This window comes from Hyla sarda, chromosome 8, assembly GCF_029499605.1.
Source record: "Hyla sarda isolate aHylSar1 chromosome 8, aHylSar1.hap1, whole genome shotgun sequence".
Taxonomy (NCBI): Eukaryota; Metazoa; Chordata; class Amphibia; order Anura; family Hylidae; genus Hyla; species Hyla sarda.
In genome coordinates this window covers 99,083,349-99,110,789 of record NC_079196.1, presented here as the reverse complement: position 1 = coordinate 99,110,789, position 27,441 = coordinate 99,083,349, and the positions used below count along the sequence as shown (strand labels likewise).

The window sequence follows — 27,441 nt, the reverse complement described above, 5'->3', positions numbered from 1 at the left end:
TAACTTTTGGGGGCTTCCGTTTCTACACAGTACATTTTTCGGAAAAAATGACACCTTCTCTTTATTCTGTAGGTCCATATGATTAAAATGATACCCTACTTATATAGGTTTGATTTTGTTCTACTTCTGAAAAAAATGATAACCACACGCAGGAAAATGTATATGTTTAAAATTGTCATCTTCTGACCCCTATAACTTTTTTTATTCTTCCGCATATGGGGCAGTATAAGGGCTCATTTTTTTGCACCGTGATCTGATATAAAAAGTGACCAAAAATACGCTATTTTGGAATTTTTTTGCGCATACGCCATTGAGTGTGCGGTTTAATTAATGATATATTTTTATAATTATATTTTGTAATTATTAGCGCACTATTAGCCACGGGTCCCGGCCTCTAACATTGTTAGAGGCCGGGCCCGAACCGCTATGATGCGGGGCCATGTCGCGGCCCCGCGTTATAGAAAGGAAAGGGCCGGTACATCCTTGGTCCTTAAGAGGTTAAAGGGGTACTCCAGTGGAAAACGTTTTTTTTTTATCAACTGGTGTCTTAAAGTTAAAAAGATTTGTAAATTACCTCTATTTAAAAATCTTAATCATTCCAGTATTTATCAGCTGCTGTATGCTCCAGAGGAAGTTCTTTTCTTTTTTTAAATTATTTTCTTTCTGACCACAGTGCTCTCTGCTGACACCTCTGTTCATGTCAGGAATTGTCCAGAGCAGGAGCAAACCTGACATGGTCCGAGGTGTCAGCAGAAAGCACTGTGGTCTGACAGAAAATAAATAAATAAAAAAAGGAAAGCACTTCCTGTGGAGCATACAGCAGCTGATAAGTACTGGAAAGATTAGGATTTTTAAATCGAAGTAATTTACAAATCTGTTTAACTTTTCTGACACCTGTTGATTTAAAAAAATAAATAAAAATTCCACCAGAGTACCCCTTTAAGTCAGACAGGCTCTGACTGGAGATAATAAATCTTAATACACAGGTCTCAGGAATAGGGCTCCTCTTCAGAAGTACCAAACGCTGAAAATGGTGAGGGCATCATGTTAATCCAAACAAAGTCTGTGTTGTAATTCTAACTAGGGATGAGCGAATCGATTCTGACAAATCCGAATTTATTACGAATTTCAGGAAAAATTTTATTAGCAACGAATCTGAATATCGCCGCGATTCAATGAATCGAATCGCTTCATTAAACTCCATTTAGTGTTGTCCAGGCTCCAGGGCATCTAAAATGGTGAATTCACATGTGAGGACAGGGGGCAAGGAACTCTGGGAAGGCGGGTAGGCTAGATGACCCTGAATCACATGCAGCATGCAGACTACCAGCAGCCAGCCAGCCCTGTGATGTTACAGCCCTATATACTCGGCAGCCATCTTGCGGCCAGCCATTCCAGCGTTGTATTTCAGAGAGAGCGTTTTATTGCAGACAGAGAGAGAGCAGTGTGTGTGCATTGCACAAAAAACGGCTTCACAGCAGTGATTCACCACAAGCCCAAATCACTGCAGAAACGCACAGAGAGAGATATATATATATTTTGGGTGTACTACACAGCGACTCTGTACTGCTGCAGTGTGGTGTACAGCAACTTTAAAGCTTATAGGGGCCAGTTAGGCTAAGCACTAAAAGCCATTTTCACCTGCTATTAGTGCATAATAATACTGTACTGGGCTGAACTACACAGCGACTCTGTGCTGCAGCACTAGTTTGTACTACAACTCTAAAGCTAACAGGGGCCAGTTAGGGTGAGTACGAAAAGCCATAGTCACCTGATTTCAGTGCCTAATACAGGTTACGTAGCGGAGCGTGTTGTCCTCTCATAAGTGTAACCTGTGCGTACATAGGTGGTATACGTGGTTTTTTTTTTTTTCTGTCAAACTAATTTGGGCCTAGTTACTGTGAAAGACCATCCAAAGCTATACACTTGTTTTTGTAGCCTTATACAGTTTGTAGCGGAGCTTATAGTCCTCCTCTCATACGTGTAAACTGTACATACGCCTACATGGTGTCCTTTATATTTTTCCTGTTAAAATAATTTGGGCCTAGTTACTGTGAAAGGCCAGCCAAAGCTACACACTTGTTTCTGTAGTATAAAACAGTTTTAATCGTAGAGGAGAGCATAGTCCTCCTCTCATAAGTGTATACTGTACGTACACCTATGTGGTGTATGATTTTATTCCTGTTAAAGTCATAAGGGCCTAGTTACTCTGAAACGCCAGCCAAAGCTACACACCTGCTTTTGTAGCCAAATACCGTTTTAAGCCTAGTGGAGCTTATTTTCCTCCTCTCATAAGTGTAACATATACGCACTCAGCTGGTGTATAAGTATGTCAGGCAGAGAAGTGCCAGGACGTGCACATAGGAGTAACAGAGGCATAAATTCATCAGGCGCAGGCAGAGGTCGCAACAGAGTAGGGGCGTGCGGCAGCAGATGTTGCAGAGAGAGGTCTGAGCTCCCGGTACCAGCTAGTAGTCGTGTCTCGACCAGCAACCCAGCAGCTGTGATTGGTTCACTCGGTCATCCACTTAATCCCAAGTGACACCTGACCTCCCTAGTCAACAGTCGGTGGGTTACTCAGAGTCAACCCTCAGTTGGCATGGCCCTCATGCTGCTGCTGCCACCTCCAGGCTCTGTCATTGTATCACCATATGGTCTCCTACTGATGCTGCCAACTCCAGGCTCTGTCATTGTGCTGCCATATGGTCTCATGATGCTGCCACCTCCAGGCTTTCTCATTGTGCCACCATATGGATTCCTCATGCTGATGCTGCCACCTCCAGGCTCTGTAATTGTGTGCCACCATATGGTCTTCTCGTGCTGATGCTGCCACCTCCAGGCTCTGTCATTCTGCTGCCATATGGTCTCCTCATGTTGATGCTACCACCTCCAGGCTCTGTCATTGTGCTGCCATATGGTATCCTCATGCTTCTGCTGCCACCTCAAGGCTCTGTCATTGTGCCCCCATATGGACTCCTCATTCTGATGCTGCCACCTCGTGGCTCTCTCGTTGTGCCGCCATATGGTCTCCTCATGCTGATGCTGCCACCTCCATGCTCTGTCATTGTGCTGCGATATGGTCTTCTCATGCTGCTGACACATTAAATGAAACTTTTTAGGTTCATCTATTTGAAATCTTCAATTTAAATTAAAAAAATATATCTTTAAACTTTTCAATTGTGAGGCCCTATGGTCTGGTAAGGCTGTTGCCACCTCCAGGCTGGGTCATTCTGCCACTATATGGTCTCCTCATGCTGCTGCCACCTCCAGGCTGTGTCATTGTGCCGCCATGTGGGGCTGGAACAGGTGGCAGTTTGCCTCGTGGAGGACCGCCGGCTCAATTTTAAGATACAAGTATGAGCTTTTTCACTGCAGCAACTTCTAGCAGTATTCGCCCACTTATCCAATGGCGCAGACGTTAATTGTGCTTCTGTGCAAGTTGCTGTTACTGCAGTCCCTCCCTTTTCAAGTGTACACTCAGATCATGGGGGTGTGCTGAGAGGCAGGGGCTGGGACAGGTGGTAGTTTGCAACGCGGTGGACTGCCAGCTCGATGCTCACCAGAATGGGTACTCAAAAAGGATTTAAACATTCTTTAAATAAATTAAAGTTAACTGACACTAATCCACTTATTGTGTCTTACTTGACATGACTCCAGCAGCCAGGCTGATTAATTTGGCATAATTAGTGGACCTGCAGTAATGAGACTCCACATCCTCTCCCTGCAAAGCCATAGGCTTCATGGGAAATTTAGGCAGCATAAGAAAGTGGGGAAATACAAATGACTATGACTTAAAACCTATGCCTGCCTTATCAGCTAAAACAGGTAAGTAAAAGGCATACGCCAGAACCTTTACATTATTCTCTAATAATAACTTATTCTACAAAATCTAAGCAAAAATTCCTGGAGTGCTTCTTTAATTTATGTCAGCCCTGAGTACCAGGTATGCAAAGTTAATATTGTGAGGATAATCCACAGCTTTAAGGTCAAGCACAACAACACTGTGTGTTTGCTGGTTAGTTAAATAACTCCAGACTGAAAGACTATTTGCTCTTTGCAGGACTACATTCCAAAGTAGCAGCAAACTTGAGAAATGCCAATACTTCCAAAGTGATTGACAGCAAACAAGAAGGGCAGACAGAATAAATATATAGAATATTTACATTTTTTTTTTCTATACCAATTGCTTGAGCAACTGCAGACAGTATATGACATTAATCGGCAACCCCTAAATTGTCATCTCCTCAAGCTGTGAAAAGCTACAAGTGCCTTTATTTTATTACCTCCTAGGGAATGACTGTGTCCAACATATTGACATCTGATAAAACCAGACTATAAAAGTACAAAGCATCTGCCACAAGATTCAAGGCACAATGTTAGGACATTGATAATATTTCCCATAAATATTGGTTAGCCAGTGTATGTTCTATCATGAAATGTCCCCATCCTGTGATAATGACGTTGCACTTTCTGGTCTCTAATATGCTAAAAGTATTTATATGTAAATACTTCTTATGATTGGCCTAACATAACTGCCTCTATGGTGGGGCATATATTTAATAAAGGCCATGTTGACACAACAGAATTTTTGCAGAATGTCTGGCAGACACTTTGCAAACTACCGGACGTGCCATCCCCATAGACGCCAATTCCATTTTAATGTCAACTCTTTCTGCAGAGGCCTGAATCAAGATGTTTCTGCCGCATTCCACATGTAAATTCCACAGTGTGAACATGGCCTAAAAATGTATTCCTACAAACCTAAATTCTTAAGAAGTAATACACTTTTTAATCTATAAATTCAACACATACACATGCTGCAGACGGACACAACCCTCCTACAACGTTGTAGTAAAGTCACCATGGCAGCCATGATATGATGCTGAACGACAATGTCACCAGTCAGCATTTACTGGAGGTGGCACAGGACTTTCCAAACCATCATCTCTTCAGTCTGTATTCCCATGAACATAACATTTACACAATAAATTCTGTTTTCATAAGATCAAATAATTTTGTCTACATTAGTCCCCCATTATTCTGAGTCTTATTTGAGAAAGTCAAAGGTTCAACCATCAGAACATTGGACAATTTATGGAAAAAGCAGAGAGTAGGCAAGACAAGGCTGGCTGATATTACAGACATGTATTTCATATCTTATGTTTGCATGAGTTTCGAGTGATTTTTTACTGTACTCACACCAAGCAGATATTCTGCAATATATCTGTCTGTCACCTATCTATCTATCTGACTATCTATCTATCTATCTCCTATCTGTCTATCTATCTATCTGACTATCTATCTATCTATCTATCTATCTCCTATCTGTCTATCTATATATCTGACTCTATCTATCTCATATCTGTCTATCTATATATCTGACTGTCTATCTATATATCTTACTATCTACCGTATATACTCGAGTATAAGCCGAGTTTTTCAGCACGATTTTTCGTGCTGAAAACACCCCCCCTCGGCTTATACTCGAGTGAACTCCCCCACCCGCAGTGGTCTTCAACCTGCGGACTTCCAGAGGTTTCAAAACTACATCTCCCAGCAAGCCCGGGCAGCCATCGGCTGTCCGGGCTTGCTGGGAGTTGTAGTTTTGAAACCTCCGGAGGTCCGCAGGTTGAAGACCACTGCGGCCTTCAACATCATCCAGCCCCCTCTCACCCCCTTTAGTTCTGAGTATTCACCTCCGCTCGGCGCTGGTCCGGTCCTGCAGGGCTGTCCGGAGTGGAGGTGGTCCGGTGGGATAGTGGTTCCGGGCTGCTATCTTCACCGGGGAGGCCTCTTCTAAGCGCTTCGGGCCCGGCCTCAGAATAGTCACGTTGCCGTGACAACGACGCAGAGGTGCGTTCATTGCCAACGTACTTCTGCGTCATTGTCAAGGCAACGCCTCTATTCCGGGCCGGAAGCGCGGAGAAGAGGCGCCCCCGGTGAAGATAGCAGCCCGGACCACCTCCTCACCGGACAGCCCTGCAGGACCGGACCAGCGCCGAGCGGAGGTGAGTACTCAGAACTAAAGGGGGTGAGAGGGGGCTGGATGATGTTGAAGGCCGCAGTGGTCTTCAACCTGCGGACCTCCGGAGGTTTCAAAACTACAACTCCCAGCAAGCCCAGACAGCCGATGGCTGCCCGGGCTTGCTGGGAGTTGTAGTTTTGAAACCTCTGGAGGTCCGCAGGTTGAAGACCACTGAGGGCGAATGATGAGAAGAGGATGATGAAGGGGGGGGGGTGTGGGGATGATGAAGGGGGGTGGGGATGATGAAGGGGGGGTGTGGGATGATTACAAGGGGATGATGAAGGGGGGATGTGTGGGATGATAAGGGGATGATGAAGGGGGGATGTGTGGGATGATGAAGGGGGGATGTGTGGGATAATGACAAGGGGATGATGAAGGGGGGATGTGTGGGATGATGACAAGGGGATGATGAAGGGGGGATGTGTGGGATAAGGGGATGATGAAGGGGGGATGTGTGGGATGATAAGGGGATGATGAAGGGGGGATGTGTGGGGTGATGATGAGGATGTTAATGACGGGTCTGGATGATTACATGGGGGGATGAGGTATTTCCCACCCTAGGCTTATACTCGAGTCAATAACTTTTCCTGGGATTTTGGGTTGAAATTAGGGGTCTCGGCTTATACTCGGGTCGGCTTATACTCGAGTATATACGGTATCTATCTCATATCTGTCTATCTATATATCTGACTATCTATCTCATATCTGTCTATCTATCTATCTGACTATCTATCTATCTATCTCCTATCTGTCTATCTATCTATCTGACTATCTATCTATCTATCTATCTATCTCCTATCTGTCTATCTATATATCTGACTCTATCTATCTATCTCATATCTGTCTATCTATATATCTGACTGTCTATCTATATATCTTACTATCTATCTATCTCATATCTGTCTATCTATATATCTGACTGTCTATCTATATATCTTACTATCTATCTATCTCATATCTGTCTATCTATATATCTGACTATCTATCTCATATCTGTCTATCTATCTATCTCCTATCTGTCTATCTATATATCTGACTATCTATCTATCTATCTATCTCATATCTGTCTATCTATATATCTGACTATCTATCTCATATCTGTCTATCTATCTATATATCTGACTATCTATCTTCCTATAATGTAAATGGTTGGCAGCAACCAACAACCTTAAGAAGTTTCCCAGTTTAGGATTGCAGCTGTACAAACCTTCCTTTTTCCCTTTCTCACTCACCCAGCCTTTCCATGATATGAGTAAACTAATATTTGCTTCCTTCATTCTTTTGTTTTTTTTCACACTATCATGCAGAACTTCCTTATCACATGGACATGACATAGCATGTGATGTACTCTATTTTGCTTCTAGTTAGTACATTTTGTTTTCATGCTACTTCTGTAGTGCATTTTGTAATACATTTTTTATGTCGTGGTAGTTACCTAGCTGGTTAGGCATAGGTAACCCTGACTGCAGGGATAGGGGGTTAATACGAAAAAAGGGGTTAACCAGATCACCTCTGGGTGTGAGGGGGGTTTGGGGAGTCCTCTTCTTCCTATTTACATTACAGGCAGTGTAGGTAGGGTTCAGGAGATGGGCCCTTGGCCATAGGTAAGTCATCGCTTCCAGGGGAGCAGTCCCCTAGAGTCACCCTCAAATTATTTATTCCCCCCTTCCCTTGCATTTCCCTCCATAGTACTCACTGGTGCTAGAGTAAGCTGACTGCACGCCCTTTGGGTTTCGTAACGAGTCCTTTTTTCCTTTTGCTTTCTCTTTTTTTGATTTCTTATATTGTAATGTTGATAGTATCTGGCTAGGTTTCCACTTATTTCTTCTTTAAACTATAACTTTTATATGAAGGGCTATATTAACTCTTTGTGTCTTTGTATATAATATTATTACCTCTGCCCGTTTCATGAACCTGTAAGTAGTATTTCAGACAAAAGAATTTTGATCCCTATGTTTAATTGCTTGTTTTGTTCATTGTGTACCAGACAATTTTTTTTCACATACTTTCAATAACACTACTTCAATTTCACCTACAGTCAACAAAACTATTCCCAGATCTCTCTAACTAGATACAGACATCATGAATGTCCTGCCAAAAATCATTGATTTAGTGTAAATGTTAGATATGGTTCTATTCACTTGTTGTTGTGGAAGATGATGGTGACTATTATTACTTTTTATTATCCATTATGGTTTGTTTCATTGCAATAAACTATTTACTCTTACTGCAAATTATGTATATACATTCAATAAACAAATAACATTTGGGCTACAAGAACAATAGTGCTAACTGCTAATGTATGAAAATGTTATATTTAAATATTTATGGTGAACTAATATACCGTATATACTCGAGTATAAGCCCCTAATTTCACCCCAAAAACCCAGGAAAAGTTATTGACTCGACTATAAGCCTAGGGTGGGAAATACATCATCCCCCCTGTCATCATCCAGACCCCCATCATTAACACCCTCATCCTCATCATCACCCTGTCATCATCCCCCCTTCATCATCACCGCCCTTCATCATCACCGCCTGTCATCATCCCACCCCCCCTCATCATCACCGCCTGTCATCATCCCCTTGTCATCATCCCACCCCCCCTTCATCATCACCACATGTCATCAGCCCCCCCCCTTCATCATCACCGCTTGTCAATGTCTGATTTAACAGTGGTCTTCAACCTGCGGACCTCCAGATGTTTCAAAACTACAACTCCCAGCAAGCCCGGGCAGCCATCGGCTGTCCGGGCTTGCTGGGAGTTGTAGTTTTGAAACTTCTGTCCGCAGGTTGAAGACCACTGCGGCCTTCGACATCATCCAGCCCCCCCACCCTTTCACCCCCTTTAGTTTTGTACTCAACTCCGCTCGGCGGGTGCGCTGGTCCGGGCCATCTGTGCTGCAGGGACCGTCCGGTGGGGAGGGATAGTCGTTCCAGGCTGTCCATCTTTACTGGGGGGGCCTCTTCTCCGCACTTCGGGCCCGGAAAAGAGACGTTGCCTTGACATCGACGCACAGGGACGTTGCTCATGAACGTCCCTGTGCGTCGTCGTCAAGGCAACGTGACTATTCCGGGGCCGGGCCCGAAGCGCGGAGAAGAGGCCCCCCCGGTGAAGATGGACAGCCTGGAACGACTATCCCTCCCCACCGGACGGTCCCTGCAGCAGAGATGGCCCGGACCAGCGCACCCTAACGTCCCGCCGAGCGGAGGTGAGTACAAAACTAAAGGGGGTGAGAGGGTGGGGTGCTGGATGATGTCGAAGGCCGCAGTGGTCTTCAACCTGCGGACCTCCAGATGTTTCAAAACTACAACTCCCAGCAAGCCCGGACAGCCGATGGCTGCCTGGGCTTGCTGGGAGTTGTAGTTTTGAAACATCTGGAGGTCCGCAGGTTGAAGACCACTGAGGGCGGAGAGTTCACTCGAGTATAAGCCGAGGGGGGTGTTTTCAGCACGAAAAATCGTGCTGAAAAACTCGGCTTATACTCGAGTATATGCGGTACTATACGGTACTTTAATTCTTAGTTGCTTTTTTTAGCACCAGCATGATTTGCCCTGTCCCCAAAGGGAGTGATATGGAAACAAACCAGAGGTCCTGAAGAAAACCCACACAGATATGGGTAGTTTTAAGACTTCTGTTCTCATTATGTATTTATTTGTCCTCTAATTTTTTCTAGCTTTCTGATCTCCTTGTCATTTACAGATACCCCACACTGTACTGCAAATTTAAAGCGGTACTTCGGTGGAAATTTTTTTTTTCAAATCAACTGCTGCCAGAAAGTTAAAAAGATTTGTAAATTACTTCTATTTAAAAATCTTAATCCTTCTAGCACTTATCAGCTGCTTTATGCTCCACAGGAAGTTGTATTTCTTTCTCGAGTTCTTTACAGTCTGACCACAGTGCTCTCTGCTGACACCTCTGTCCATGTCAGGAACTGTCCAGAGCAGTCCAGAGAGGTTTGCTATGGGGATTTTCTTGTACTCTAGACAGTTCCTTACATGGACAGAGGTGTCAGCAGAGAGCACTGTGGTCAGGCAGAAAATAACTCCAGAAAGAAATGCAACTTCCTGTGGAGCATACAGCAGCTGATAAGTACTACCAGCATTAAGATTTTTAAATAGAAGTCATTTACAAATCTGTTAAACTTTCTGGCACCATTTGATTTGAAAACATTTGTTTTTCACCAAAGTACTCCTTTTAAGATGCAGAAGCAGCAGTGCTTTATAAGGTGGCAAACTAATATCTCCTTTTTAGACCAGGCCTCTGTTTTCTAAGGAAACCAATACATGCAGCACAATGGAGGTGCATACTGTAATTATGTTTATTACAAATAATAACACTTGAACCAGCTGTACTGCAATGATTTCCATATGTCTCAGCTGCTGTTAATGCTCTGCTATTCACAATAAGACCAAGCAGAATGCCAATTGGCACATGTGCAGAGCAAATGGCCACTTGGCCAGTCAGTGCCCTTTATATAACATGTAAGCTATATTGTCCTTGTTGTCTGCTATTATATATATATATATATATATATATATATATATATATATATGCTATTACCAGAAATGTACTTTGTTTTGCCTGTTCTTTTGATTACCTTTATTGGACCCCGAATTTTGACTTAAACTGTTACTTGTGTTACCCTTTTGTACCGTGACTGGATCTCTTTATCTTTATTAACCACTTAGGGACCCAGGGTGTACAGGTGCTCCCTGGCTCCCTTGTACTTAAGGACCCAGGACTTGCCTGTACACCCGTGGGAATTCCGGTCCCCGCTGCTCACCGGGTGGGGGCCAGACCGGGATGCCTGCTGAAATCATTACGCAGGCACCCCGTGCAAACCCCTGGGGGGGGGGGGGGGGTCTTTAGTCAATTCAGACTGCGATCTGCGGCGATTCTGGGTCATACGGGTCTCTGGTGACCTGGAAAATAAGGAGGATCGGGGCAGTCCAAGACACCCCCAATCCCGCTGAAGGGACGGGAGTGAGGTTGCAGGGGTGCCACCCCTCCTATCCCTGCTATTGGTCAATCAGAAGCAACCGACCAATAGCAGATCGGGGACGGGGGGGGTTAAAGTTCGGTTCCCCTGCTCTGCCCACCCACGGTAGTCCAGACAGAATGGGGGAACTGAGCTGTGACCGGTGGTCACTTACCGGGCCGATCGGCGGCAATGAGGTGCGGTTCCCTGGTGTGGCTTCCTGTTGCAGACTACGGAAGCCGGTGAGTTGTTGCCTAGCAACATCTGGAGGGCTACAGTTTGGAGACCACTATACAATGGTCTCTAAACTGTAGCCCTCCAGATGTTGCAAAACTACAACTCCCAGCATGCCCAGACAGCTGTTTGCTGTTTGGGCATGCTGGGATTTGTAGTTTTGCAATATTTGTAGGGCTACCGTTTGGAGATCCCTGTGCAGTAGTCTCTAAACTGTGACCCTGTAAATCTTGCAAAACTACAACTCCCAGCATGCCCACATAGCAATTTGCTTTTTGGGCATGCTGGGATTTGTAGTTTTGCAACATCTGGAGGGCCACAGTATAGAGATCACTGTGCGGTTCTAAATCGTGGCCCTCTAAATCTTGCAAAACTACAACCCCTAGCATGCATGAACAGGAAACGGTTGTCTCGTCATGCTGGGAGTTGTAGTTGCATACCTACATCTCATAACTACATCTCCCAGCATGCGCTTCAGCGATCAGTACATGCTGGGAGTTGTAGTTTTGCAACAGCTGGAGGTCCCCCCCCCCCATGTGAATGTACAGGGTACATTCACACAGGTGGGTATACAGGGAGTTTCCTGCTTCAAGTTTGAGCTGCAGCAAATTTTCTGCAGCAGGGCAAACTCCTAGCAAGAAACTCACTGTAAACTCCCACCTATGGGAATGTAACCCTAAAAACACTACACTAACACATAATAAAGGGTAAAACACTACATATACACCCCCTCACACTGTCCCCCCCCCCCCCCCCCCACCAATAAAAATGAAAAACGTATCGTACGGCAGTGTTTCCAAAACAGAGCCTTCAGCTATTGCAAAACAACAACTCCCAGCATTTCTGGACAGCCACTGACTGTAAAAATGTAAAGTTTAAGGAAAAACCAGGATTTTAGTGGAAACTTTTTTTTTTCTTTTACACATCTGACTTTAACGAAAAGTCGTCAAACACCTGTGGGGTGTTAAGGCTCACTAGAACCCTTGTTAGGTGCCTTGAGGGGTGTAGTTTCCAAAATAGTATGCCATGTGTTTTTTGTTTTTTTTTCATGTTCTGGCACCATAGGGGCTTCCTAAATGAGAAATGCCCCCCAAAAGCCATTTCAGCAAAATTCCCTCTCCAAAATCCATTTGTCGCTCCTTCCCTCCTGAGCCCTCTAGTGCACACAGAGAGCACTTGACATACACATATGAGGTATTTCCTTAATCAAGAGAAATTGGGTTACAAATTTTAGGGTGATTTCTCTCCTTTTACCCCTTGTAAAAATTCAAACACTGGATCAACAAGAACTGGGTCAAAGGGGTACTCCGGTGAAAAACTTTTTTTTTTTTTTATCAACTGGTGCCAGAAAGTTAAACAGATTTGTAAATTACTTCTATTAAAAAATCTTAAGCATAAAAGATGAGTCAAAACCATAAAGACAAATACAGAACAAGCGAAAAAATGACATGTGGTCACAAGCCTAGATAGGGTCAAAGCAGGGAGCAGTCAGCAGCCAAATCCAGTACAGGGAGTATACTAGCTATAATATCTTATAATATCTTTTACTGTACATTGCTTAACCCCTTAAGGACCCAGCCAATTTTCAACTTAACCTGTTAAGCACGCAGGGCGTATCCATACGCCCTGCATCCCGAGTCCTTAAGGATGCAGGGCGTATGGCTACGCCCATGGGAATTCCGTTCCCAGCCGGTTGGGGACCGGATCGGGATGCCTGCTGAAATCTTTCAGCAGGCCCCCCGGCACATTGACCAGGGGGTTCCTGAGACCCCCCATGTCGACAATCAGAGAAAATCGCATTTTCTCCAATTCTGGGCTGATCGGGTCTCTGGTGACCCGATCGCCCGGAAAATAGGGATGATTGGAGTTGTCAGTGACAGCCCCGATCAGCCTAAAGGGATAGGAGTGAGGTCGTAGTGCTGCGATCTCCTCCTATCCTTTGCCATTAGTCAGAACTGAGTTCTGACCAATGGCAGCGCAGGACAGGGGGTTGCCATGGAAACCCCCCATTCTGCCCACCCCTGGATGTCTGGCAGAACGGGGGGGGGGGGGGGGAGAAGATGGAGTTCTGTACCTGAGGAGAAGATGCATGGGGCACGGCGATCATCGCAGACATCAAGCGGAGATCACAGCTCAGGTAGGGAATCGTCAGTGGCGGGGGAGAAATGAAAGTGAAAATAATGTGATCTTTACTGTGGCAACCACTAGGAAGGCCGGACTGCAACTCCCAGCATGCCCAGACAGCCAAAGGCTGTCTGGGCATGCTGGGAGTTGTAGTTTTGCAACATCTGGAGGGTCACAGTTTGGTGACCACTGTTACAGTGGTGCCCAAACGGTAGCCCTCCAGATGTTGCCAAACTACAACTCTCAGCATGCCTTGACCACCAAGGCATGCTGGGAGTTGTAGTTCTGTAACATCTGTCCCTTCAGATTTTGCAATTTTCATGAAATTTTTGAAAATTGCTGCTCTACTTTGAAGCCCTCTAATTTTTTTCAAAAAGTAAAAATTTGTCCTTTTTATGATGCCAACATAAAGTGGACATATTGACCCACATTTATCAATGTGTTTACACCGTTTTTTCCTTCTATATTTGGCGCTAATTTGGCGCAAAGTATGTTTTTTGCGCCTTTTTGTTTAGAAGTTTCTGGTGATTTTGAGTTACGATCCACTGATTTGGGCAGCACGCATGATATGGATGTGTTTTATCAATTGCGCCTTTTATAAAAAGGCGCATAAAAAGGCGCAAAGACCAGAAATACGGCAAAAATTTACACCAAGCTCAAGGTGGTGTAGGAAATCCTTCTACGTGTCCACTGCGCTATCACAAAAACCAGTGTAAGAGAAAGGTGTAAGATAGAGGTTTGAGGGTATTACCGTGCTTGCGCCAAAATCATCAAGATGCGTGCGCTTTTTTAATAAAAAAGGCGCAAGGACGGGAAATATACGGGGTTTAAAAAGGCGCAACAAAAACACGGAGGTAGACAGGTAATGATAAATGTGGGCCATTGTATTTGTGAATAAAAATAAAATTTATTTGGAATATCCATTTTTTTTGTACAAGTAGAGAGCTTCAAAGTTAGAAAAATGCTAAATACATGTATCTGATGCTGGGACCCGGGGCTAATAGTGCGCGGCAGCAATCGCGGTGCCGCGCGCTGTTAACCCTTTAGACGCGGCGTCTAAACCGAAAGTGAAAGCTGCCCGGCTGCTCAGTGGGGCTGATCGGGCCAACCACAGGGAAAATGCGGTGTCCCGATCAGCTGGGACACGAGCGGAGGTCCTCTTACCTGCCTCCGGCGTGTCCCCGCCGATAACGCTGATCATTGCAAAGCTATGGCTTTGCAGTGAACAGTGCTGGCAATCAGTGTGTGCAGTGTTATAGGTCCCTATGGGAGCTATAACACTGCAAAAAAAAAGTGTAAAAAAAGTTAATAAATGTGATTTAACCCTTTCCTTAATAAAAGTTCAAATTCCCCCCCTTTTCCCATAAAAAAAAAAACACCATGTAAATAAAAATAAACATATGTGGTATCGCCGCATGCGTAAATGTCCGAACTATAAAAATATATCATTAATTAAACCGTACGGTCAATGGCGTATGCGCAAAAAAATTCCAAAGTCCAAAATAACATATTTTTGGTTGCTTTTTATTTCATGAAAAAATTTATAAAAAGCGATCAAAAAGTCCAATCAATACAAAAATGGTACCTCTAAAAATGTCAGATCACGGCGCAAAAAATGAGCCCTCATACCGCCCCATATGCGTAAAAATAGAAAAGTTATAGGGGTCAGAAGATGATCATTTTAAACGTATACATTTTTCTGCATGTAGTTATGATTTTTTACAGAAGTACGACAAAATCAAACCTATAAAAGTAGGGTATCATTTTAATTGTATGGACCTACAGAATAAATATCAGGTGTCATTTTTACCGAAAAATGTACTGCGTAGAAACGGAAGCCCCCAAAAATTTCAAAATGGCGTTTTATCTTCAATTTTGTCACACAATGATTTTATTTTTCCGTTTCACTGTAGATTTTTTTTCACAAGTAGAATTGGTGGCGCAAAAAATAAGCCATCATATGGATTTTTAGGTACAAAAGTGAAAGGGTTATGATTTTTAAAAGGTGAGGAGGAAAAAACGAAAGTGCAAAAACGGAAAAACCTGTGGTCCTTAAGGGGTTAAAGGGGTACTCCGGTGGAAAACTTTTTTTTTTTATCAACTGGTGCCAGAAAGTTAAACAGATGTGTAAATGACTTCTATTAAAAAATCTTAATCCTTCCAGTACTTATTAGCTTCTGAATACTACATAGGAAATTATTTTCTTTTTGGAACATAGAGCTCTCTGCTGACATCATGACCCAGTACTCTCTGCTGAGTAGGAGAAAATCCCCATAGCAAACATATGCTGCTCTGGACAATTCCTAAAATGGACAGATGTCAGCAGAGAGCACTGTGGTCATGATGTCAGCAGAGAGCTATGTGTTTCAAAAAGAAAAGAATTTCCTCTGTAGTATTCAGCAGCTAATAAGTACTGGAAGGATTAAGATTTTTTTAATAGAAGTAATTTACAAATGTGTTTAACTTTCTGGCACCAGTTGATAAAAAAAAAAAAAAAAAAAGGTTCCACCGGAATACCCCTTCCCGGAGTACCCCTTTAAGGTGAAAATGGGCTGGGTCCTTAAGGGGTCAAGCAATGTACGGTAAAAGATATTATAAGATATTATAGCTAGTATACTGCCTGTACTGGATTTGGCTGCTGACTGCTCCCTGCTTTGACCCTATCTAGACTTGTGTTCACATGTCATTTTTTCCCTTGTTCTGTATTTGTCTTTAAGGTTTTGACTCCTCTTTTATGCTTATTCATCCATTTTATGCTGGTTCTCCTTTTAAGGTTTGATCGGACTTTGTCACCAACACAGACCCCATTCAACTTAGGCTTTGAAAATGATAAAGTTTGGACACATGGACATAAGTTTTGGGGTGATCTTTCCGATTTGAAAGGGTTATTGCCAGCTGTACCCTCTTGTCCTGGTTAGGATGGCATGATCAGGAGAGGTGGAGGGCTTCCCAGTAGGATCCTTTCTTTAGAAGAAAAGCCTTTGATTGATCCAATGTAAGCTGTTTCCAGGGAAGCAGATGCCTTGAACAGACCTCTCAAGTAGCAGAAGAATACCAACCATGTGAGGACTGCAGAGACCAAAGTCTTTTGTTAACCCTTCTTGCGCTGGTACCAATGAGAAAGTAATTGTATTCATAGTTCATCGCTTCCTCCTCCCTTTGACATAAAAAGGTCTATAATTAAATGCCCAGCTCTAAATTCTGGGTCTTTGTATTTTCTTCAAAGCAGGTTCATAGGGCAGGCGCTGAAATAAAGGTGGAATGTCTTTGAATGGAAAGATCAATCTGTTAATGCTCCAAATTATTCCGCCTTTCTTATAGTGATAATGCCCCAGCAAATTTCAAAGCATTCATGGTGAGTAACAGTATGTATTCATATTGTATTGTACATGTATACATACATTTGTACATGAAGCAAATTTGGAGTATAACCTGGCATGGACCTTGTCAACCTGTCGTCATTGTAAAACCCTAACAATGCAATGCTTCTGGCATGCTGAGACTTGCAGTGCTTCTTGCTTCATGAACTCTTTTGTATAGGAGTTTATGTTGCAGTGATTTTGCATTTCTGCGTTGCTTTCGTTATCCGATCCATAAAATTAGTGCACATTTACATTGTATCAGTGTTTCCCAACCTGTGAGCCTCCTGCTGTTCCGGAACCACAACTCCCAGCATGCCGGACAGCCTTTGTCCTTATAGTGTTTCCTCGTGTAATATAAGTATATAACATTTTATTACATTGCAGGATTTGCTTCTTACCTCAAGTATAAGGGTGTGTTCCCACAGGGCGTATACGCAGCGTATTTGACGCTGCGCAAAATTTACGGCAGCAGCAGGAAATACGTTGCGTATTCCTTGCTCACTATACACACAGGGCTTTCCGGCGGCAGCCCTATGTGTGCAGTGAATTTTGGAGGCGGAGCCGCGCGTCACAGACACGCCAGCACACGGCCCCGCCTCCAAAACTCACTACACACATAGGGCTGCCGCCGGAAAGCCCTGTGTGTATAGTGAGCAAGGGATACACAGCGTATTTCCCGCTGCTGCCGTAAATTTTGCGCAGCGTCAAATACGCTGCGTATACACCCTGTGGGAACGCACCCTTAAAGGGTATTTATCAGCTGCTTATACTCCAGAGGAAGTTGTGAAGTTCTTTTCTATCTGACCACAGTGCTCTCTACTGACACCTCTGTCCATGTCAGGAACTGTCCAAAGTAGGAGCAAATCCCCATAGCAAACCTCCCCTGCTCTGGACAGTTCCTTACATGAATAGAGGTGTCAGCATAGAGCACTGTGGTCAGAAAGAAAAGAAATACAAAAAGAAAAGAACTTCCTGTGTAGTATACAGCAGCTGATAAGTACTGGAAGGATTAAGATTATTGAATAGAAGTACAGTGGTCCCTCAACATATGATGGTAATCCGTTCCAAACGGGCCATCGTTTGTTGAAACCATCACATGTTGAGGGATCCGTGCAATGTAAAGTATAGGACAGTGGTCTACAACCTACGGACCTCCAGATGTTGTAAAACTACAACACCCTGCATGCCCGCACAGCCGTTGGAGGTCCGCAGGTTGTAGACCACTTTTAGAGGAAGTTGTGCTCACCTGTCCCCGCCGCTCCGGACCATCACCGCTGCCCGGGATGTCGCCGTCCATCGCTGTCGCCGTGTCCCCGATGCACCGGTAAGGCCTCTTCTTCCCCAGCATCGGCGCTCTCCATCGCCGCCATCATGTCGCTACGCACGCCGATCCTATTGGATGACGGGACGGCATGTGCAGTGACGTGATGACGTCGATGGAGAGCGCCCACGATGCAAAGGATCCTGAAGAGGATGCGCCGGAGCCCCGAGGACAGGTAAGTGATCGTCAGCAATGGGCACGGGGCACCGTAAACTGCTATCTGGTGGTAGCTGAAGCAGTCTGCGCTGCCGGATAGCCGTTTATGCGATGGCCCCAACATACAAAAGCATTGTATGTTGATGCTGCCTTCAACATGCGATGGCCCCTGAGAGGCCATCGCATGTTGAAATGATCGTATGTCGGGGCAATCGTAGGTTGAGTGGTCACTGTAATTAACAAAGCTGTTTAACTTTCCGGCACCAGTTGATTTAAAAAAAATAGTTTTCCACTGGGGTACCCCTATAAGTAGCTACTTACATATTGCACATTCTTTAGGTTTGCTGTAAAAGTTATTTTCTGATTTTGAAGCTAGAGAAAATGTTACAGTAGAGATGCTCTGACTATATTAATATATAAATACCTGACTACCCGTAGTCCATTTTAAAATTATTACTACGTAGTTAATTTTTGGAAAACTTGCTTTTCTCGCTTTCCAGTCAAAATGTCGCACGAAAAATCGCGTAGTCGCAGTTGCGACAATTTTGCGACAATTATAGTAAAGAAAACCTAACTAAACTCGTTGATAAATGTCCATAAGTGTTACCAGAAATTCTTCTTGTAGCTTCCGGTGTACGCTCATAAACTGTAGGGCAACATAAAATTTACTTTCACTTAAAGCTAAAGTTGCCTTTCTATTTTCCATAGGTAGAATATATTTTTTAATCATTTCATATGGTGGCTTCTTCAAATATGTCTATGATCTAGCAGAGACTTGTGTCAGGAACTTTCCAGAGCAGGAGTGGTTTGCTATGGGGATTTTCTACATGTCTGGACAGTTCCTGACATGGACAGAGGTGTCAGCAGAGAGCACTGTAGTCAGACAGAAAAAAAAAATACTGAAAGGATTAGGATTTTTATATAGAAGTAATTTACAAATCTGTTAAATTTTTTGGCACCAGATTATTAAAAAAAATTTTTTTCCCCCAGAGTACCCCTTTAATGCCCATTGCCGAGCAAATGTAACCATGATTTCGACTTAAGCCTAATATAAAATAAATGCTACTTGTAAAGACATAGGGGGAGATTTATCAAAAGCATCCAATTAGATCGCTTCTTTCATTTTTCACAGGCCTCTTAAAAAATGAAAGAAGCGATCTGATTGGTTGCACCACTCTTCCTCTACACAGGTTTTGATAAATCTCCCCTATATTGTATACCTCCTTTATGATCAGAAGCCATTGTTGATGAAGCATGTAATGTCACCCTGGGTTCACACACAGTATTTTGTTATCCAAACCCTGGAGAGGGTCCAAATCACTGAAATAATGTACAAATTTTCCCATAAAATGTAATCTCTATTGGTTCCACTCCTGGTTTTGGCTAAACATACTGACCAAAATGTTACACAAGGATTTCCATTCAACGAACGGCTGGTCCTGCAGGACTCCTGCTAAAGAGAATCATGGTCCTGCTGAGAAAAAGTGCAGAAACTCAGTTCCCATGCGTTCCTGCAGGACTTTAACCCTGACATGAGCCCAGCCTAAGAGTATGTTCACACGGGCGGATTACCTGCAAAATCCTCAGTTGATTTTGCTACCATTGACTTTAATGGGTCAGCAGAAAATCCGCAATAGAGGCAGATTTTCAGATTTTTCTTCAGACCCATTAAAGTCAATGGTAGCAGAATTCGCTGTGGATTTTCCACAGCAAATACGCTGTGGATTTTCCACAGCAAATACGCTGTGGAAATTCTGCAGGTAAACCTCCCGTGTGAACGTACCCTAAGGCTATATTCACATTCTTATAACACTCACTCACGTGTTCCAGCTGGGCTTTGACCACTTTTGATGGTAAGAACAGAACAGCATGCAGTACTGGTCTTATCCCCAGAATAATAGAAACCTTGCTAGAAGGTATAAAGATATAGAAACAGATATGCAGGATTTTGCTAATCTAGCCCCCTTATTTGTTCTTTGTCATTTGTGAAACCCATTCAGATCCCGTTAAGCAAATACCTGTGCAGTGTTATGTAAATAGAGCTATAGCTAGATATGCATTTTTTATTGTAATATTTTTTTTATAACACTGTGCAGTAGATGATAGTGTATACAAATAAATGCTTACACATTCTACATAATCATTATAGTTCACTTGGTGGTTCTGACCCAGCTTTTCTAATATGAATGACAAATCAGCCATGTTATATAGAGATATGTTTGCCATTCATGGGTTAGAAAGGTATAAGTAACGTGTTTTTATTTACTTTTTGATACACATAGCATTATAAAGCAGCACAGATCATACAGCAATAAAATATACTGAAACCTGGACTTCAAACCATTGTTTTTTGCTAGTAGATGTCTGCAGTAGATAATATTGATGTAAGGAATCATTTTGACTTATGTCTGTAAACATTGCGCACATACATTCTCCATCTTTCCTGTGTCTGTCTAGTGTTTATCAAGCACCTTTTCTTTACACATTCTTTGCTGGTTACACAAGATGAATTGATAGTCTTAGCCTGTGTGATGTATAAGCTGGCCATTAACGTTACATGACTATTGTCCAAACTCACCAATTGCAGTGGGATCAGATTATGATATGACATAGCTATTGAAAAAGAGGCAAAGAGTGCTTTGAAACACGTCTAGCCTATCTATCTTATCTTTGTATACCACATCATCCCAAGCGCATTAAGCACTGCACTGCGTGCAACAACCTCCTTTTACTTGCTTTGACCACAATATTTGGCACGCTGTACACACGAGGACGCCGCCAGCTATCCCCACGGACAACACATCAGATCTCTACATTCCCAGGCTCGCAGCTAATGGTGACTCCCTAACCTGGCAGCAGCCAATTACTTCAGCTGGAGCCACAGAGGGTAATTTGTGAGAACACCACGGGATCAACCACATCGGCCTGGTGGGAGGTGCCAGGCACCACATGGTTAACTGCACTCCATAGTGCTGAGAGTTGTAGTTTTGCAACATTTGGAAGGGCACAGTTTGGAGACCACTGGACAGTGGTCTCCAAACTGGGACCCTCCAGATGTTGCAAAACTGCAACTATCAGCATGCCCAGACAGCAAAAGGCTGTCTGAGCATGCTGGGAGTTGTAGTCTTGAAACTCCTAGAAGGCAGCAGTGAAGATCAGTTTACAGCGATCTTCACTGATGCCTCTGACAATGCCGCTACCTCCTAACTACTGCCTCCACTTGCCTTACACCACTGCCCCGCGCCACACTGGCCCCCGCAGCTGTCGGGGCCATCTTCCTCCCACTCTGCCCGGAATTCCAGACCTGACCAGCAAATCGCAGGGGATGGGAGTAGTTGGCACCCCTGCCACCTCGCTCCTATCCTTTAGGATGATCGGGGCTGTCTCTAACAGCACTGATCACCCCTATTTTCAGGGCAATCGGGTCACCAGAGACCCGATCAGCCTGGAAAAGCCGTGATTTGCCAGTCAGAATTGACTGGCGAATCACGGCAATCGTCGACAAAGAGGGGTCTCAGGACACCCTCAGACGATGTATTGGGATGGCTGCTGATAGATATTAGCAGCCATTCCATTCCGATGTGGCGGTGAATGGAAGTATGCCCTTGGTCCTTAACAAGTTAAAATAAAGGTTAATTCTGAGCTGATTCATGTTGGCTAACACTTGAATAGCCAAGTTAAAGTATACCTGCCATTATGATTATTTTTTTTATTACAAAATATAAACCATTTAAAAAAGTTTGACATATTTTATTAGTTTAAATGGGTTCTCCGGTGGAAAACATTTATTTATTTATTTATTTTTAAATCAACTGGTGCCAGAAAGTTAAACAGATTTGTAAATTACTTCTATTCAAAAATCTTTATCCTTCCAGGACTTATTAGCTGCTGAATATTACAGAGAAAATTCTTTTCTTTTTGGAACACAGTGCTCTCTGCTGACATAATGACCACAGTGCTCTCTTCTGACATCTCTGTCCATTTTAGGAACTGTCCAGAGCAGCATATGTTTGCTTTGGGGATTTTCTCCTACTCTGGACAGTTCTTAAAATGGACAGAGATGTCAGCAGAGAGCACTGTGCTCGTGATTCAGCAGAGAGCTCTGTGTTCCAAAATGAAAATAATTTCTTCTGCAGTATTCAGCAGCTAATAAGTACTGGAAGGATTAAGATTAAGATTTTTTAATAGAAGTAATTTACAAATCTGTCTAACTTTCTGGCACCAGTTGATTTAAAAAAAAAAAAAAAGTTTTCCACTGGAGTACCCCTTTAATCTTTCTGCTTCTGTGGGAAAATACTTATTACACTGGGCCCTCCTTTTCTAATGTAACGTTGGTATGCTCTGCCCGTTAACTGTTAACTGAGCCATTGCTGATACCAGTGCCCTTTCTCTCTAAGGGTGCGTTCCCACACGGCGTATACGCAGCATATTTCATGCTGCGCAAAATTTACGGCAGCAGCGGGAAATACGCTGCGTATTCCTTGCTCACTATACACACAGGGCTTTCCGGTGGCAGCCCTATGTGTGCAGTGAGTTTTGGAGGCGGAGACGCGCATCACTACACACATAGGGCTGCCGCCGGAAAGCCCTGTGTGTATAGTGAGCAAGGAATACGCAGCGTATTTCCCGCTGCTGCGTATACCCATGTGGGAACGCACCCTAAATAAGTTTAGCCAGTGTTGTACCCAATACTAGAGAGAGGAAGCATCAAGTATAGCATTGGGTAAAACTGTTCAGAGATGGCAAGAGAGGACTGGGAAGAGTGCAGCCCTGACATCACCTGCTACTGTCCGTACACAACTGTTTATAGGCAGTAGACGTCTGTTCCTAGTACAAAGACAAGTGTGTCTTGTCTACAGTCAAGCATGGTGTTAGGAGTGTCATGGTCTGACCTGTATGAGTGCTGCTGGCACTGGGGAGCTACAGTTCATTGAGGGAACCATAAATGCCAACATTTACTGTGACATACAAGTCTCTTAGGAGACTGAGATCCAGGGTAGTATTCCAACATGATGATAACCCCGAACACCTCCAAGACAACCACTGCCTTGCTAAAGAACCTGTGGTAAAGGTAATGGACAGGCCAAGTTTGTCTCCAGACATAAACCCTATTGAGCATCTGTGAGGCATCCTCAAACAGAAGATGAGGGTCCACAAGGTCTCTAACATACATGTGAAGCTCTGGTAAACTCCATGCCCAAGAGGCTTAAGGCAGTGCATTAAATAATGGTGGCTACACAAAACATAGACCCTTTTGGGCCCAATTTGGACATTTCCACTTAGGGGTGTACTCATTTTTGTTGGCAAGGTTTAGACATTAAAGGGGTACTCCACCCCTAGACAACTTATCCCCTATCCAAAGGATAGGGGATAAGATGTCTGATCGTGGGGGTCCCGCCGCTGGGGACCCCCGCATTCTACCATGCGGCACCCACCTGGACAGCTTTCACGCCCCCTCCCATAAACTTGCATTGAAGGGGTGGGTGTGACGTCACACGGGGGCGGAGTCGTGACATCACGATCTTATGTCCCTGTGGTCGGGATGGTATTAGCCTGAGGGCCTCCAGCGGTTCCGGAAGTTACAGGTGGGTGCCGCATGGTAGAATGCGGGGGTCCCCAGCGGCAGGACCCCCGCGATCAGACATCTTATCCCCTATCCTTTGGATAGGGGATAATATGTCTAGGGGTGGAGTACCCCTTTAAAGGGATACTCTACTGCTCAGCGTTTGGAACAAACTGTTCCGAATGCTAGAGTCGATGCCGGGAGCTCGTGACGTCATAGCCCCATCCCCTCATGATGTCATGCCCCGTCCCCTCAATGCAAGTTTATGGGAGGGGGCGTGACAGCTGTCAAGCCCCCTCCCATAGACTTGCATTCAAGGGGCGGGGCATGACATCATGAGGAGGTGGGGCTATGACATCACAAGCTCCCGGCGCCGACTCCAGCATTTGGAACAGTTTGTTCCAAACGCTGAGCAGCGGAGTACCCCATTAATAGCTGTGATTAATAGTTATTTTGAGGGGACACAACATTAAACACTGTTGCAGGTAGTGAGGGTTGTGCTCATTTATGTTAGACACTGTATATCCTCCTAAGGTGGCATAGTTGAAACTAAGCCCAAGGGGACCCTTATCTGGGCTAAGAGACAGTACATAGTGAAACATATGCTGTAGGAAGCAGAGTGCAGTCTATGAGACAGCACATTTCCGAACGGTCCTCACGCCAGCCAGATCATTCAAATATGCTAATGTCTGTCCGCGTTTTCCGGGTGGACATTCTGCAAATTTTCGGTCGAGTGAACCCGGCGTTAGACTGTTTAAAAAAGCTAGTAATCCAATGTTGTAATTACAGACGTTATTTAAAACAATGTGCAGCTTTACAAGAGTTCTCCAATGTCTCCCATTGCTTGAAGTCACAAGAGCTGCTTTGCTCCTGTGTTCCCATGACAACAGTCTGTGCTTAATACGTCCCTGAGTTATTCTGTTGTCCTGTCTAAGTTTACACTGCAGAAAACTGCCTAATATATTTTATTTTTCCCGCACAATTTTGTCTGTAATTGGCAAACAAAAAACACCCAAAATTTTTGCCAATTACCCACATGCACACGTAACATAAAATACGTCAGGAGGTTTTAAGCAATGTGAGCTTAGCCTAAAAGTTCTATGTGAAAAATGTTTTGTTATGTATGCCTGACCTAAAAAATCTTGATGTCAAGTAGTATTGTTACATTTTTAGCTCCCATAGGACTTTCAACTCAGCTTTCCAGGAATCCTGCATGGTAATTCTCTATAGCTATATAAGTAAACATTTCCTACGTTTGTACAGATGCTTAAACAAGCAGATTTTACATTCTCAACTCAAGCTAGTAGTGATATTTATATTACTTGCTACTCAGCTTTCCCAGAAACAAAAATAAGAATTAAAAAAATTGTTTTTTTTAATTATATATATTTTGTTGTTGTTGCTGTTGTTGTTTGTTTGTTTTTTAAATAAACTAAGAAATGATTCAAGAACAACTAATGTTTACCAAAATTTTCTAATGTTTGTGTAGAAATGGTTTATAATTAAATGTATCACTTTATACTTACATAATAAACATAATAAAGCAACAACATGAATGGGAATGTACTGGATGTTTTAGCATGTACCAAGTGATTGCACCAACATCACTGCTGGTATTTGTACATATCCCTGAGGGCTCCTGATCTCCTCCACTTGCTACCAAGGTAACACCAGAAACAATCTTTTAACAATGAGGCGCGGTGAAGAGTCTCAGAGAACGACTTGGGACAGTGCAGTCTATGGCAACCAGTGCAGGGCAGACACAAACATTGTGAGCAATGGGAGGGAGTGGAGATCCTGATCCAAATGTATTCTAATGCCCTCATGCAGTTCTCTGACTGACAATTTATCATTAGATAATTCTGTGTATCCCCAACTATTCCTGAGGATTTCATAGGAAAAGAAGACGGTGTCTGCATTGGAGGCTGGCAGCCCTGGCATGTGAGAGTGCAGGGCTTTGGGAATTTCTACATCGCTGGAGGTCGGCCATGAAAGATGTCAACTCTATCACTGCTGAGCCGTGGAAATGCCCAGGTGGTCAAAATCACTCATGAGAAGATAGTCATTCACTATGAGCCAGAGGTGAGATGGGTATTCAGATCATTAAGGGGATTTCTCCTGTCCATTCAGATAGATTCCGCTCAATTACTATATACTTCTCATACAGATTTACTAAGACTGGCATTTTCACACGCCCCGGTCTTTAGCGAATCTGCGCTGGAGTAATGTTCTCCAAATTTGGTAAATCTTTTGTCCGTGCGTCACAGACAAAAATCTGTGTCAGCTAAGAAATGGAGTAGATTTCAACTATGATTTAGACCAGTTTTTTTGGTGTGACCTAAAGAAAATTTGTTGGAAAATGGTAAGCATTTATGGTAAGCATTACCCTCTTTATGAAAAATGGCAGGTGCGGCATGAAAAGTTGCACATTTTTGTGCAAGACGGCAGGTGCATAAATGTGCGATTTTGTAAAGCCAATAAATGAAAATCTGTTACAAATTCCGCCCTTTGTCATATAATTATTAATAAAAATAATAAAAATAATAGCCATCTAACCCCAAAAAGTGGCAGCTCTTGGATGAACTTTAATAACTTTTATAAAGTTTTTGTACTTCTATAAACATGGTTATCAGATAATGTATTTTTAAGATAAAGTGAATAAGTTAAATGTACCTATCACTTAAAAAAAAAAACTTTTGACATAGAAACATTGTCAATAGTTTTTATTGGTGGAGGTCCGGTTGTTTAGACCCCCACTGATTGCTAGAAGAAGCCGAGAGTAGCACGCAGCTGAGTGCTCCTCTCTATGCACTATGTGGCATGAGAGAGATCCATGGACTAACATTAAGAATCTGTCTTGGTCTCGGAGCAATCAAAACTCTTTAATATACGGTAGCAAAAGTTTTTTAAAGTGACAGTGCCCATTTAAAATTGGAGCCAAAATGTTTAATAACCAGTGGGCTTGGATATTTGCTGCTGGAACATTTTGGGCTCTTATCCAAATGTAACTGGTCTCTTTGCATCCCACAAAAAATTGATTCATAAATGGGGAAAAAAGGAAGAAAAAGTGCCAAATACCAGAAAAATATCTGGCATTTTAAAACTAATTTCACCTGTAAAATGAACCTTTCTTATGAGGCTTAAAGGGTTACTCCACTCCCCATCGTCCTGAGCATTGAGTTCCGAATGCTGTGTGCGGGCTTCTGTGTTTACGCCCGCCCCCTCAATTAAAGCCTATGGGAAGGGGGCGGTCACGCCCCCTCCCAAAGACCTGCATTGAGGGGGGCAGGACGTGATGTCACATGACAGGGCGTGATGTTACGAGGGGGCGGGCGTGAACATGGAAGCCCACACACAGCGTTCAGAACTCAATGTGACCCTTTAAAATTTACCTCAAAGGATAAAGGGGGAAAGTGTGCACATAGCTTGACACTATTAGCACTGAATAACATAAAGCTGAGTAGCATTGACTGAACTTCCAAAAATTACAGTTTACATGCAAAAAGCATCTGAAAATGTGAGTCATTTGGTTAGCATTTTTGGCCTTTTTTTAAAATGTATTTTTAGACTTTTTTGGTGGCTACAGCAAAAACTATGGCCACGAAAAAATGTGTTTTCAATTGAGGCATTTTTGGGATGTTTACTTCACTAAATATGTTTCAAAATATATGCCA

At 43.4% G+C, this 27,441-nt stretch overlaps 1 protein-coding gene across 4 annotated transcripts in view; it reads left to right on the top strand.

Moving 5' to 3' along the window:
- Positions 1-27,441, top strand: part of KIAA2012 (KIAA2012 ortholog) — a 230,504-nt gene that overhangs the window by 6,725 nt on the left and 196,338 nt on the right. Inside the window, exon 2 of one of the 4 annotated variants that reach the window (XM_056535328.1) lies at positions 25,655-25,849. The exons of 1 other annotated variant lie outside the window; for it this stretch is intronic. In XM_056535328.1, the coding sequence (XP_056391303.1) occupies positions 25,763-25,849 (87 nt within the window). In that variant the 5' untranslated portion in view covers positions 25,655-25,762. Of the gene's footprint in view, positions 1-25,390; positions 25,850-27,441 lie in introns of those variants that run through there. 2 more of the 4 variants (XM_056535329.1, XM_056535331.1) reach the window with 2 other exon arrangements.